Here is a 16013-nt window from a genome sequence, read left to right as displayed (position 1 = left end):
AACCAACATGATTCAGACACAACATTAGCGACACCTCTGTATTCGGCTTCAGCACTTGAACGAGACAAGGTATGTTGGCGTTTTGCGGACCATGAGATCAAGTTGTCACCGAGATAAACGCAGTAGCCGGAGGTAGATCTTCTTGTGTCTGGACAACCGGCCCAATCTGCGTCTGTGTAAGAAATGAGCTTGTCGATGGATGAAGGGTACAGATGGAGGCCGAAATCTATGGTACCATTAATGTATCGAATAATGCGTTTCAAGGCAGACATGTGTTGAGTTTTTGGATCATGCATAAATAAACACACCTGCTGGACTGCATATGAGATGTCCGGTCGAGTGAACGTCAAGTATTGCAATGCTCCGGCAAGGCTACGATATTCGGTTGGATCATGGTAAGGGTTACCGGATGAACCACTAAGTTTCGCCTTTGTGTCTACTGGTGTGGAGGATGGTTTGCAGGAAGACATACCTGCTCGTTCGATAATTTCTTCTGCATATTTCTTTTGAGAAAGAAAAAGGCCTTCGGGATGTCTGGTGACAGAGATACCCAGAAAATAACTTAGAGGCCCCAGATCCTTCATGGAGAATTCAGAACTCAGTTGTGCCATAATAGATTCTCTAAGAGTGTCAGATGATGCAGCAAGAATAATGTCATCCACATACAGAAGAATATAAGCTATGTTATTGCCATGATGATATATAAAAAGAGAGTGGTCTGAAATACTGTGAGAGAAACCTATTGTAGCTACATAATCAGTAAAGCGCTGGTACCAGGCGCGAGGTGCTTGTTTGAGACCATATAGAGATTTCTTCAATAAACAGACATGATCAGGAAATTGAGAATTACGAAATCCAGGAGGTTGATGCATGTATACTGTTTCATGAAGGTTCCCATGCAAGAAAGCATTTTTAACATCTAATTGATGAAGACACCATGATTTTGATAAGGCAACACTTAGAACCGTTCGAATGGTAGCCGGTTTGACCACCGGGCTGAATGTGTCTCCACAATCAACACCCGTTTGTTGATTTGCACCATTACCTACAAGGCGAGCTTTGTATCTTTCAAAGGATCCGTCAGATTTCTTTTTATGCCTGAAAATCCACAAACTCCGAATAACATTAGCATTAGACGGACGAGGAACTAAGTCCCACGTCTTATTTTCAATAAGAGCATCATATTCGTCTTTCATGGCCATTTTCCAATTTTGATCATTTAATGCATCAATGGGATTTGTAGGTAGAGGGGATATGGAGGTTGAGGTTGATGTATGGAGATTGAAGAGTTTGCGAGGTTTGACAATACCGTGTTGGGCTCTGGTTGTCATTTGAGGGGAGAGGGGCGGTTTTTGTTGTGAAGGTGGAGGGGTCGGAAGTGATGTGGGGGATGGGGATGATATGATAGGTGGTAAAGATGGGTTTGGAGGTGATGTTATGGGTGGGGCTGATGCTGTGGTTGGTGAGGTGTGATTGTGGGAGGGTGACAGAGGCGAATTAAAAGAAGATGGTGATGGTTGATAAATGTTTGTTTGAACTGGTGTAGTTAGGGGTGGAGTACGATTTTGATGGTTAGAGGGTGGAGCACTATAGGAATAGGATGGAAGGAAGGGTGTGTCGTCATCCAGAAAATTATAGCCAACCGTTGTAGGGACATTTAGATTAGAAAATGGAAACTTAGTTTCATCAAAAATGACATGCCGGGAAATAAATATTTTACGGCTAGATAAATCATAGCATTTGTATCCTCTATGATTTGAGGGATATCCTAAGAAGACACAAGGTGTGGACCGAGCTTGTAACTTATTCCTAGATGATGAAGGGATGATAGGATAGCAAAGACATCCAAAGACACGAAGGTGAGTATAGGCCGGATCTTTTTGGTAGAGTATTTTAGTGGGTGATTGGAGGGAAAGCTTTTTATTTGGAAGGATATTATGTAGGTAAGTGGCCATGTGTAGTGCATGATGCCACATTGATGGAGGTAAAGAGGCATGGGCAAGAAGGGTACGGATGATGTTGTTTATGGTACGAATTTTTCTTTCGGCTTTTCCATTTTGTGAGGAGGTGTGAGGACACGAAAATCTAAAGGACATTCCATTGTTTTTACAAAATTTATGAAACATAGAGTTATCATATTCTTTACCGTTGTCACATTGGAAACATTTAATCTTTCTTTCAAATTGTGTTTCAATGTGAGTTCTAAATTGAAGAAAAACGGAATGAACCTGAGATTTTGTATGAATTGGAAAAGTCCATAAGAAATTTGTGTAATCGTCAAGAAACAACACATAGTAACGATGACCCTCTGAACTGAGAATTGGTGAAGTCCAGAGGTCACTGTGCACAATATCAAAAGGCATAAAAGTATGAGACACAGAGCTATAAAAGGGCAATTTTATGTGTTTTCCAAGAGGGCATGAATTACAAAAATAATTGTGCGGAGACTTATTACATTGGAGAAAGTTGTCTCGGTGCAGAGAACTTAAGATAGTAGCTCCTGGATGTCCTAAACGGTTGTGCCATAATTCCGTGGATAACGCGGCAAAGGTGGATGGTGGCAAGGTTGTATTAGGTGGTCTTGTGGCAATGGGATAGAGGTCACCAGAACTGTTACATCTCATTAACGGTATTCCTGTCTGAAAATCCTTCACAGAAAAACCAAAAGGATCAAATTCAACTGACACATCATTATCTATGGTAAATTTACGAACAGAGATAAGATTTTTTATGAGTTTTGGTGCATGTAAAACATTAGGTAATTTTAGAGGATGAAGGGAATTTGGTAATGATGCATGTCCACAACCAATTACAGGAATATTTTGACCACTACCGACAGTAATATTATTACTCAAATTGAAGTAGGACGTGAGATTACCTCCGTTAGCCGTCATATGCGAGGTTGCTCCGGTGTCCATGTACCACTGATCATCAGGAGTAGAAAGTGAGAGAGTATGCATGGCAGCTTGAATATCCGTTGGAGCATATGAGGAGGTTGGCGCTGCATTGGCGACATGAGCTTGGTGAGACGGCTTGGGCCCAAGGATGCCGGGTTGTTCCTTTGGATTTCTTGCTGTGGGATACGGACAAGGTGGTGTAGCCCATGGTTGCCATGGCGGGGAGCTCCACTGCTGATATTGATTTGGGTACGGCGGATAAGCCCACTGCTGATGCGGGTAGTATGGTGAAGGCCACTGCTGTTGCGGAGCACGACCGCCGCCACGTCCATTGTTTCTCCCTCGGCCTCGTCCACGCTGTCCTCTGCCATGGCTTCGGCCACCACGATTGTGGTTACCGTTGTTGCCGCGGTTAGGACGGGATGTCGATGAATCAACTGGTGCGTCATTGTGGGATGCCATGAAAGATGAATTTTCGACTGAGTTTGACACCTTTTTCTGCAGTGCTGTTTCTTCCAAAATGATCATGGAACGAGCTTTATAGAACTGAGGAAGTGAATCAGCATGACGAATTTGGGATCCCACAGCAGCATATGCATCGGTTAGTCCCGAAATGAGTTGAAGAACTAAACGTTCATTTGATATAGGGGCACCAACATTAGCTAGTTGATCAGAGAGAGACTTGAGATGCTGACAGTAGGAGGAAGCATCAGAGAATTGCTCCATATGAGTTCGCGAAAATTCTTGCTCTAGGTAGAGAGCCCTAGAATTCTTGTTATCATAAAAGATGTCGAATAAGCGATTCCACGCGGTTGCAGCGGTGGAATTATGTTCGATGATAGTGTTGAGAAGATCATCGGAGATTGTTCCATATATCCACTGCAAAACGACGGCGTCGAGACGAAGCCATAACTGTGGATTGGTAGTTTTAAGAGAGGGATCTGCGGCTGGTTCAGAGGGAATGATATGGTCAATCACTTGAAAAACTCGAGCATGAATTTTGAAAAGTTCGGACCACGTGTTATACGTGCCTTTTTCAATGCTCAGAGTAATCTTAATGAAATTAGAAATATTTGGGACAGTGAGAGCAGGGTGAGTCGGCGTAGGAGTGGAAGGAGGAGGTGGGTCGGAAGAATCAGCAGAGGTAGTCATGGCTGTTTTGCAGTGGTTGAAGAGAGAAAAGAGAATGAAAGATAGGAAGAGAGAAGGGTGGCGGCTAGTTTTGGGGTTTGGGATCAAACCAAGTCTGATACCATGTAAGATAATTTAGGCCGTGCCTTTTCCATTGATCTGATAGTCTTTTATATGCACAATACAATTATGTGGTTATGATTCTAATAATCATTGTAGTTAATACTAATAATAATGTTTCTATATTTACATATCTAATAGACACAAAAACAAGACACCTTTAACCTAATAATCTAACTTACTGAACATTGATTAAAATATACACTTAAGGTAGAATGAATGTTGAGGTGGAAAATATTTATAGAGATTTTTAGCATAGAGTCATGGTTCTCTATTTGATGCTTTATGCAAAAATGGGTTTTATCAAATCTTTTTTGAGGATACTGGAGAAGAGAAGATTATAGAGAAAGGAGGTAACATTATTGTCTTGGACATTACTTATATATGGAAGGAAAACAATGGGATAAAATTGTGAACCCTATATAATCAACAATCCATTTTTTTTCTCATTTGGAATAATGACAATTATAATTTGTGTGGACATCTTGATCATATTAAGGTTACTACTTGGAATATGGTTTTTTTCCAAAGTAAAGCCTGGACATTGCTTATTGTCTAATTGGTTTATTAACCCTACTACATGAATTGCTTGTTGTTATCTAAATATATAGAATGTTGTTTTCTCTAAGTATGATCTATTTTATTAATATATCATTGATGTATTGATGACATATGCCTATATTTTATACCTGAATGGTCTATAAAAGTATCATATTTTTGTTTTAAAATCACAATGTACTAACATTTCAATTTTATCACACAGACTATTGTTGATGATTTTTGTATAAAAACTACTCTTCGTAGTTTGAAAAGAAATACTTTGTAAATATTCAATATATTGCTCAAACTAACTATTTATTGTAAGAAATATATTTAAAAAATAGATCTCTATGTTCACTATGTGTAATATTTACCTAAAATATTTAAGAAACAAACAAGTTTGTTAATTTTCCCTCTAGATTTTTTTACATAATAAAACAATTGAATTAATGAATTCACTTATGAAAACCCATCTTATCTTAACTCAAAAAGGAAGAAGATAAATAAACATCAAATTTTCATTTTAATTGGATTACGTACCGTATCGAACCTGTTGGCAATCTTTCGTTCTTTGCGTATAACATACCAATTTTTAATCGATTCAGGTGGCGTTTTAAAGGGTCTTCCTCGTTTTGGCTTTGAATTTTGTGTCGCAGGTGGGGTTTCATTCTAATAACAATAGAAAGATATATAAGTTAAACTTATTGGTAAAAATGTAAATAGAAAGATAAAGTGTGCAATGATATATATATATATATATATATATAAAAAATAAAAAATAATATATATATATATATATATATATATATATATAGACACACACACACACACACATACGATTAAAAAAATATATTCATGAAAATCAACACAAAAATTCAAACTATGCAAATACATGATGGACTGTCCTTTTAGGATTCAGTTTATCATATGCACAAATGTGTCATAGTCTAGTTGAAATTCTTATATATGTTTGAAAATTGTTAATTGATTAGCTTAATTTAAAATTTATAAGCTATTTAGCCTATAAATTAGGAAAACAAACTTGTTTAACAAACATCTTAATTTGGCCAAATATTTATATAATGAGACAAATAAGTCAAAAGTTAGATCATTTGACATATAAAATAGACACAATTTTTGTTGTTAAAATGTGCAAATTAATGTATGATTAGATGATATATACAAGAAAATTATAATAATGAAAAATTTGAATTATTTTGAAAAAAAAAAGAAATGTTAAATTGAAAATTAAATATATATACCTCATTTTTTTGGTTGTTAACAACATGGTCACAACCAATGTTGTAATTAGTAGGATTGCAAATGGATTCTGGTGTTGCGTGTATAGCTTCAACATCATTTAAGGAGTGAGTCATCCTTATTGCGGTTTGGAATTCCTCCTACATAAATGTAACATAGACAATGAGATAGTTGAATTATGAAAACTTAATTAAATACATGTACTAAAAAAATTAGAAAGAAAAAATTTGTCTTATGTATTAAAAAGATAGTCTAACACACAATTGATCTCAAACTAAGCATACATTGAATTATAATAAATATAAACTTTTATCGACTTTATTAGATTTTATTCATGTAATTATTTATTCATAATTAAATATTATATTATACTGTTATATAATCTAACAATTTACATATTAGTTTTACACACATATATATAGAGATATGCAAAGAGAATGAATTAAAACAATATAAAAGATATCCCAAACTTTACAACTATTTAGAATCAACTTCAAGAATTTTCAGCATATCATATGTTCCAAAAAAACATTGTTTTAATATAAGTATATGTTTTAATTAATCAAATATCATATGATCCAAAAAATATTGTTTTAATCCCTAATTCTCTAATTGATTCCCACCCCCTTACCTTGAAGGGTGAAGCAGTACTCCTCTGATTTGCACTCACCTCCGTTTTGCACACACAATTTTAATAAATTCTTGTACGAAGGTTCTTACTTTTATACTATCAATATAATATTTTCTAATGAAGTTCTTGAAATAAATTTTTGAAAAAAAAAATATCAACTATCAATAAATGAAATAATTTATTGTAAGGTCATAAATGTCTGTTAAAAATAAATAATTTATTATAGGAGCTTATAATAATAAATAACATTAAATGTTTGGAAGCATTAATGTTTTAAAAATATTTAAAATGATTAAAAGGTACATTTATTGATTGTTGATATTTATTTCAAATATTGAAAAAAATTAAATGTTTGTATGAAGGTTCTTACCTCTTTTCTAATAAATATAATAATTTATTTTATGGTCATAAATGTCCATTCAACGCAAATAATTTATTAGAAGAACTATTAAAAATAAATAACATTAAATATCTTGTTTGAATAGAAATAGCATTAAATATTTTGAATCATTAATGTTTTTAAGATATTTAAATTAATTGATAAGTATTACCATTGTTATTTTTACAAAGGTATGGAATTTAATAACCCATAAAATGATGAAGTGGTGTAAGACCCGATTAGGTTCATAGGTGAGAGAATGATCTATTTAACATAATAAACTCAATTTAGTTGTCCTCCTATGTAAACAAATTTCTTGGACTAGCAACAATCACACAATAGATTGAGATTGATCACTCACTCAATGAGTTGAGAAACACCATTGGTGTCTAACCTAAGACTAATAAAAAGTGTAATGAATCTAATATCTGTATCTATGTATGAATTGAAAATTTGTTTAAGAAGTCGAGTATTTAATCTTAGTATAGAATAATAATACATGGAATTAAATATTTAGACAAATTAACTTTGAGGAAAATTTTCCTCTTCTAAATTTTCTGAAATATAACATTATAACAAATCAAAATAAAACAAGATTACCTCTTTAAGTCTATTAAAAATAAAAAATATATGTATTAGGCCATTGAAAAAATAATATATTTTAAATGTAAAATTGATTTGATCATATAAATTATATAAATATAACTAAATGTTTTCAGTATGAACTTTATTGATAATTATTTTAATAAAACATTAGGAAAACAAAATATCAATTGTAAATAAATGTATTGACTTTCTAATATCATAAATAATACAGTAAAAGAGTAAAAGTATGTTTATATAAATAAAAGTCATATAATAAAGATATTTAAATATTTATCAACATTTAAATTTATATTTGAGCTGAGTAATATGTTTCACAATACATTATTATAAATATTAAGCATAGGAGAAATAATCTATTATAATTCCATCCTTAATAAATAATTACTAAGTTTTCTAACATAAACTAATATGAAAATCCTACAAAAATTTGAATGTATTTGTTACAACAATATAGTTTTATATTACCCATTTTACAATTTTTAATAAATACTACCAATTATTTTAATATTATTTTTGAAAAAGAAAACATAAATACAAATAAATTTAATATTTTTTGTTGATAAGGTCATAAATTAATAATCAATAAATCAGAATAATTTATTATGAAATATATAGGGATGGGAAAGTTTAGGATGACACATACCATTCCTTGCACTGTATTGCTTAATTGGATTGGTTTTCTGTCTTTCTTTTTTATGATTTTGTGGCTTGCAAAACATTTGTTTTGAATATTTTTTATATTTTCAAAAATGAGAAATAACCAAAAAAATTATATTTATGAAAAGTTAACTATGATTAAAAGAAATAAAAAGAAATTCTCTCCATCTCTATTATACTCAAGATACTAATTTGATTTCAGCATATATATTACAATAATATAATTTTATATTCTCGTACATCATGAATTTAGCTGATAAGTTTATGAATTATTTTAAAAACAAAATATTGACTAAGAATAATTGTATCAATTTTTATAATATACCGTAAATTATAAATGAGTAAATACTTATGTAAAAGAAAAGTATTATGGACTTAAATATTATTTAAATCCTTATAATTTATTATTTTTTTTCTTTCAATCTTATTTTTTATTATTATAAATTGTTTATTTTATTTGTTGTCTTTAAAGTATTTTAGATAATATTTTTTTACTGTTCATAATACTATCTAAGTTAAAGCTCTTTAAGAAAAAAAAAACAAAAGAATTATACATCAAACCTAGGTGACAGGCCTATGACCTAACATACAACAAACCTTAGATGAGACCTTTTCAGAAAATAGATGAAGCCACAACTTCTAGTAAATCTTATTTAGTTAGACAGGTAAGATGTCAATTCATTCATAAAAACCTTCTAGATCTAACAAACTGATTTATTTGAAAATTATGAAAAATTATTCATTGTCAGTATTATTATTATTATATTAAAAATTTATAATTTATTTAATCTTTTTAAAACAACATTTTGAACAGTAATGAAAAAGATCTCAAATAAAAATACTTTATATGACTATTATTTTCCAAAATTTCCAACAAAAAAAAAGTAAAACAATAACGAGAATCTTTTTACTAAAAATATTGAAGGCAAAATTTAAAATATGACAAGGAATTGTAATTTAAATTTTCAACCTTTACATGCACCCAGGAAATAAAGGAGAATTGAAATTTTGTAATTTAAAAAATAGAAATTCTAGCATCACCATCTCTAACACCTTCTTTGTCATTTGTTGAAATTTATTAAAAATTATAAATTTGTGTCCCTCTCTCTATTTAAAAGTCATCACTCATGAATTAATTTGTTCTTATTAAACTCTAAGGAATGGTAAAAGGTGCATTAGCTACAAAGGATGTGTTGAGGAGTATGATGGTAGAACCCCTTATTTTGCAAATAATTGTACTCGGTTTTGTTTCATTTTTAGTTCTATTATTGCTTTCTTCTTTATCTTGTTTTTTCACTCTACAACACTGAGTACGAATTATGTGCATCTTATATCTTTCGGCCTTAATAAAGATCGACATTGAAACCCTTTCTCTTCATGAAGATAAAATTGCAAAATATTTTTTTAAATAAAATTAGCAATTTTATAAAAAGAAAACAATGATAAAAAAAATGTTAAAAAAAGTTGATGTTGCAACTCATTCATAACATGTGAAATAGGAAAACACAAATTGAGAAATGAATGGGGGAAGTGGGCATGGTGATGGGATTATGAATGTAGTAGCTTATAGAATTATTCATCACAGTCCATTTAAGATATCAAGATTCTAAGTAATTAAGGATTAGAGAAGGGTAAAATAGGAATTGAATGGTAATATACAAATGCCCATATCAAAGAGTTTGTTTATACAATGAACATTAACTAAGTTTAAGTTTTCGTATTTTTAGACGAAATTGGATTGAAATTGCATTCAAACTTTTCACATAAATGTGATGGAAAATGGTATGAAGTTGAATATAATAATTTATAGTTATTAATTGTTTTAGAAATTATTCAAGTCAATTTTCGAACAAAAATAAAACTTGTCCAACTTAGTAGACGTGAAAATTGGTGTACTAGTCTAGAAACTAGTGTAAACAAACCACAAAACTAGCAAATAAATATGTACCCAACCCTACAAAGCCAACATCAACATTGGAACTGTAAGTCACCCACAATGTGTAAAAGATAAGTTGTGCATGCCATTAATCAGATTCATCACAATAGAGAGATGAAACACAAAATTATTTAAAATAAAAACATACCTAGCCTAACCCAATATCCACAACCATGAAAAGGAACCAATGGATTGAGATCTTTCTAGCAAATTGTTAGACTAACCCGAAAAAAAACAAAAAAGCATAGCTGAAAGTCATTTCATCCAACATAGAAAGTCAAAATAAAATCATATGAAAATCCTAAATCACATGGAAGTTGTCAACATAGGTATTAAATAAACTGATGACAATGTTTTTCAGTCGATTTGAACATTATATAATAGTTGATTTTTATTGATTATGGGTCGAACATGTGAAGCTGATTGTAATAAGCTTTCGAAAGAAACTTTTCAACAAAAGTTCTCATAACTTCTGCTTTTGCTTTTCTTTGAGCAACAACCATTTCCTGAAAAAATCATGACAAAGAATGAAACATTTAGTGAGGAATATTGTGTTGATTCCAATAGGTATTTTTTTTGTCATCAACATTCTTAATAGAAACATTGACAATAGAAATTAAATTTTTCGGGTTGAATAGTGATAAATTACAATAAACTCTAAAATAAATAAATAAAAAGTTCAATTTCCAGTTCTTTGTTCTTTTCTTTAGCAAAAAACATTTCTCAATATTCCAGGAATTTTTAATAGTAAAAAACATCTGGAAAAGTAAAAAAAAATAAAAACATTATAATATAGAAGAATACAAAACATTAAAAATATGCATACTCACATCACTTTTATTAATTATTAGCCATCATTTGTTTGATTATTTTTTTTGCAATATTTAATAAAAACATTTTGAATAGCAATGAAAAAGATTCCAAACACCCTGAAGAAGCATACTCATTATAGTTATCATTTTCCAAAAAACTTCCTAGATAGTAAAACTAAAAAGAATATGAAAATCACTAATGATATTGTTTTTCTTGAATACATTGATGGAAAAAAATTAAAATATCACATTAAATTGTGATTTAAAATGCCAAACTTTACATGAACCCCAGAAATAAAAGAGAACTAAACTTTTCTAATTTTAAAAAGAAAAATCACCACTATCTCAAATGCACTCTTTGTTACTTGTTCATGTTGATTGAAAATAACAAAAGGATGTACTACTACTGTTTCTTTAATCACTTTCAGTCCTACTCATGAGCTTATAGTTGTCAGTAAACTTTAACCAATAATAAAATGTGTAGGAAAATACATTGTTAGCCCTACTTTATTTTTTAAAATAAATATACTCACTTCTGTTTCATTTTTGGTTTTGTCATTGCTTTCTTCTTTGGCTTGTGTTTTCACTTTGTGACGTCGAGGAGGACTTCCATATTTCTCGTAATTCTTAATCTCCTTCAAAGACCGACACCGAAAGCCTGTCTCCTTATGAAAATAACTCTGCAAAAAAAAAAGATAGTAAAATGAGTGATAATAACAAAAGGCAAACATGAGAAAACTTAAACAAGGTGATATTGCAATTAATTGATTCCTAGCATGATGGATAGGAAAATATAAAATATGCAAGAAAAAAAAATAATAAAATGAACCATCATAACAAAGACCAAACAAGAGAAAACTTGTTAAAAAAGTTGATGTTGCAATTCATTCATTCCTATCATGTTGTATAAGAAAATATAAAATGACAAATAAATGGGAAAGGGACGGGGTACAATTATGATGATCATAGAAATAGTGTAGCTTTGGATTTTTCATCACACTCCACTTTAGGATATAAAGACCCTTAGCCCTTAGTATTTAAGGGTTAATTTGGACAGATAGAGACTTGTGAAATAAAAATGACATTAACTTATAATGCACTAATTGAGGAATATGGAAGGTAGAACAAATATGCTGTGGTTTGAAAATTATTTGATGACACAAAAGCAAGACACCTTTAACCTAATAATCTAACTTACTGAACATTGATTAAAATATACACTTAAGGTAGAATGAATGTTGAGGCGGAAAATGTTTATAGAGATATTTAGCATAGAGTCATAGTTCTCTATTTGATACTTTATGCAAAAATGGTTTTTATCAAATCTTCTTTGAGGATACTGGAGAAGATGATAGAGAAAGGAGGTAACATTATTGTCTTGGACATTACTTATATATGGAAGGAAAACAATGGCATAAAATTGTGAACCCTATATAATCAACATTCCATTTTTTTTCTCATTTGGAACAATGACAATTATAATTTGTGCGGACATCTTGATCATATTAAGGTTACTACTTGGAATATGGTTTTTTTCCAAAGTAAAGCCTGGACATTGCTTATTGTCTAATTGGTTTATTAACCCTACTACATGAATTGCTTATTGTTATCTAAATATATAGAATGTTGTTTTCTCTATTGTTTCTATGTAATATCATAGTTGTAGAGCTGGTTTTCCTATATTTTCTTATGGTCCTATACTCAAAGTATGATCTATTTTATTAATATATAATTGATGTATTGATGACATATGCCTATATTTTATACCTGAATGGTCTATAAAAGTATCATATTTTTGTTTTAAAATCACAATGTTTGTACTAAAATTTCAATTTTATCACACAGACTATTGTTGAATATTTTTGTATAAAAACTACTCTTCGTAGTTTGAAAAGAAATACTTTGTAAATGTTCAATATATTGCTCAAACTAACTATTTACTTTAAGAAATATATTTAAAAAATAAATCTCTATGTCCACTATGTGTAATATTTACCTATAATATTTAAGAAATAAACAAGTTTGTTAATTTTCCCTCTAGATTTTTTTACATAATAAAACAATTGAATTAATGAATTCACTTATGAAAACCCATCTTATCTTAACTCAAAAAGGAAGAAGATAAATAAACATCAAATTTTCATTTTAATTGAATTACGTACCGTATCGAACCTGTTGGCGATCTTTCGTTCTTTGCGTATAACATACCAATTTTTAATCGATTCAGGTGGCGTTTTGAAGGGTCTTCCTCGTTTTGGCTTTGAATTTTGTGTCGCAGGTGGGGTTTCATTCTAATAACAATAGAAAGATATATAAGTTAAACTTATTGGTAAAAATGTAAATAGAAAGGTAAAGTGTGCAATGATATATATATATATATATATATATATATATATATATATATATATATATATACACACACACACACACAAACGATTAAAAAAATATATTCATGAAAATCAACACAAAAATTCAAACTATGCAAATACATGATGGACTATCCTTTTAGGATTCAGTTTATCATATGCACAATTGTGTCATAGTCTAGTTGAAATTCTTATATATGTTTGAAAGTTGTTAATTGATTAGTTTAATTTAAAATTTATAAGCTATTTAGCCTATAATTTAGTAAAACAAACTTGTTTAACAAACATCTTAATTTGGCCAAATATTTATTTAAATGAGACAAATAAGTCAAAAGTTAGATCATTTGACATATAAATTACACACAGTTTTTGTTGTTAAAACGTGCAAATTAATGTACGATTAGATGATTTATACAAGAAAATTATAATAATGAAAAATTTGAATAATTTTGAAAGAAAACAAATTTGAAATTGAAAATTAATTATGTACCTCATTTTTTTGGTTCTGAACAACATCGTCACAACCAATATTGCAATTAGTAGGATTGCAAAATGATGCTGGTGTTGCAGGTACAGGTTGAGCATCATTTAAGGAATGAGTCATCCTTAGTACAGTTGCAAATTCCTCCTACATAAATATATCATAGAGAATGAGAAAGTTCAATTATCAAAACTTAATTAAATATATGTACTAAAAAATTAGAAATAAAAATTTGTCTTATGAATTTAAAAGAGAGTCTAACATACAATTGATCTCAAACTAAGCGTACAATGAATTATAATAAATATAAACTTTTATCGAGTTTATCAGATTTTATCCTTGTAATTATTGATTCATAATTGAAGAATATATTATACTTTTATATAATCTAACAATTTATATATTAGTTTCACACACACCCACCCACACGCACACACACACACACACATATATATATGCAAAGAGAATGAATTAAAACAATATAAAGGATATCCCAAACTTTACAACTATTTAGAATCAACTTCAAGAATTTTCAGCATATCATATGTTCCAAAAAAACATTGTTTTAATCTAAGTATAAGTTTTAATTAATCAAATATCATATGTTCCAAAAAACATTGTTTTAATCCCTAATTCCCTAATTGATTCCCACTCACTTACCTTAAAGGGTGGAGCAGTACTCCTCTGATTTGCACTCATCTCTGTTTTGCACACACAATTTTGATATGAAGAGTCTTACTTTTATACTATCAATATCCTCTTTTTTAATGAAGTCCTTGAAATAAATTTTAGAAAAAAAATATCAACTATCAATAAATGTAATAATTTATTGTAAGGTCATAAATGTTATTTAAAAACAATAATTTATTAATGGAGCTTATAATAATAAATAACATTAAATGTTTGGAAGCATTAATGTTTTTAAAATATTTAAATTGATTAAAAGGTACATTTATTGATTGTTGATTTTTATTTCAAATATTCAAAAAAATTAAATATTTGTATGAAGGTTCTTACCTCTTTTCTAATAAATATAATAATTTATGGTCATAAATGTCCATTCAAAACAAATAATTTATTATAGGAAATATTAAAAATAAATAACATTAAATATTTTGTTTGAATAGAAATAGCATTAAATATTTGAAATCATTAATGTTTTTAAGATATTTAAATTAATTGATAAGTGTCACCATTGTTATTGTCACAAAGGTAGGGAATTTAATAACCCATAAAATGATGAAGTGGAGTAAGACCCAATTAGGTTCATAGGTGAGAGAATGATCTATTTAATAGAATAAACTCAACTTAGTTGACTTCCTATGTAAAAAATTTTCTTGGACTACCAACAATCACACAATAGATTTAGATTGATCACTCACTTAATGAGTTGAGGAACACCAATGGTGTCTAACCTAAGACTAATAAAAAGTGTAGTGAATCTAATATATCTATCTATGTATGAATTGAAAATTTGTTTATGGGTTGAACATGTGAAGTTAATTGTAATGAGCTTTCAAAAGAAACTCTTCAACAAAGGTTCTCATAACTTTTACTTTTGCTTTTCTTTGAGCAACAATCCTTTCGTGAAAAAATCATGGTAAAGAATGAAACATTTAGTGATGAATATTGTGTTGATTCCAATTTGTATTTTTTTTGTCATCAACATTATTTACTGGAAACATTGACAATAGAAATTAAATTTTTCGGGTTGAATAGTGATAAATTACAATAAACTCTAAAATAAATAAATAAAAATTTCAATTTCCACTTCTTTGCTCTTTTATTTGGCAAACATTTTTCAATATTCCAAGAATCTTTAACAATAAAAACATTTGGAAAAGTAAACAAAAATAAAAACATTATAATATAGGAGAATACAAAACATTCAAAATATGCATACTCACATCACTTTCATTAATTATTAGCCATCATTTGTTTGAATTTTTTTTTTGCAATATTTAATAACAACATTTTGAATAGCATTGGAAAAGATTCCAAAGTCCCAAAAGAAGCATACTCATTATAGTTATCATTTTCCAAAAAACTTCCAAGATAGTAAAACTAAAAAGAATATGAAAATCGCTAATGATATTGTTTTTATTGAATACGTTGATGGAAAAAATTAAAATATCACATTGAATTGTGATTTAAAATGCCAAACTTTACATGCACCCTAGAAATAAAAGAGAACTAA

At 29.6% G+C, this 16013-nt stretch overlaps 1 protein-coding gene across 2 annotated transcripts in view; it reads right to left on the bottom strand.

Annotated features, from left to right (window-relative positions):
- The window catches only part of LOC114404724, a 33931-nt gene extending 19380 nt beyond the window's left edge, over window positions 1–14551 (bottom strand). The window contains exons 1-5 of one of the 2 annotated variants that reach the window (XM_028367561.1): window positions 14477–14551; window positions 13826–13963; window positions 13132–13260; window positions 11503–11649; window positions 10477–10663 (exon numbers count right to left, since the gene is read on the bottom strand). In XM_028367561.1, coding sequence (XP_028223362.1) covers window positions 10556–10663; window positions 11503–11649; window positions 13132–13260; window positions 13826–13963; window positions 14477–14515 — 561 coding nt within the window. In that variant the 5' untranslated portion in view covers window positions 14516–14551 and the 3' untranslated portion in view covers window positions 10477–10555. Of the gene's footprint in view, window positions 1–10476; window positions 10664–11502; window positions 11650–13131; window positions 13261–13825; window positions 13964–14476 lie in introns of those variants that run through there. The other variant, XM_028367562.1, reaches the window with a different exon arrangement.
- Window positions 14552–16013: the final 1462 nt, after the last annotated feature.

This window comes from Glycine soja, unplaced genomic scaffold (genome assembly GCF_004193775.1).
Source record: "Glycine soja cultivar W05 unplaced genomic scaffold, ASM419377v2 tig00106023_1_pilon, whole genome shotgun sequence".
NCBI lineage: Eukaryota > Viridiplantae > Streptophyta > Magnoliopsida > Fabales > Fabaceae > Glycine > Glycine soja.
The sequence above is the reverse complement of the archived record's forward strand: the minus strand, read 5'-3'. Positions and strand labels throughout refer to the sequence as shown.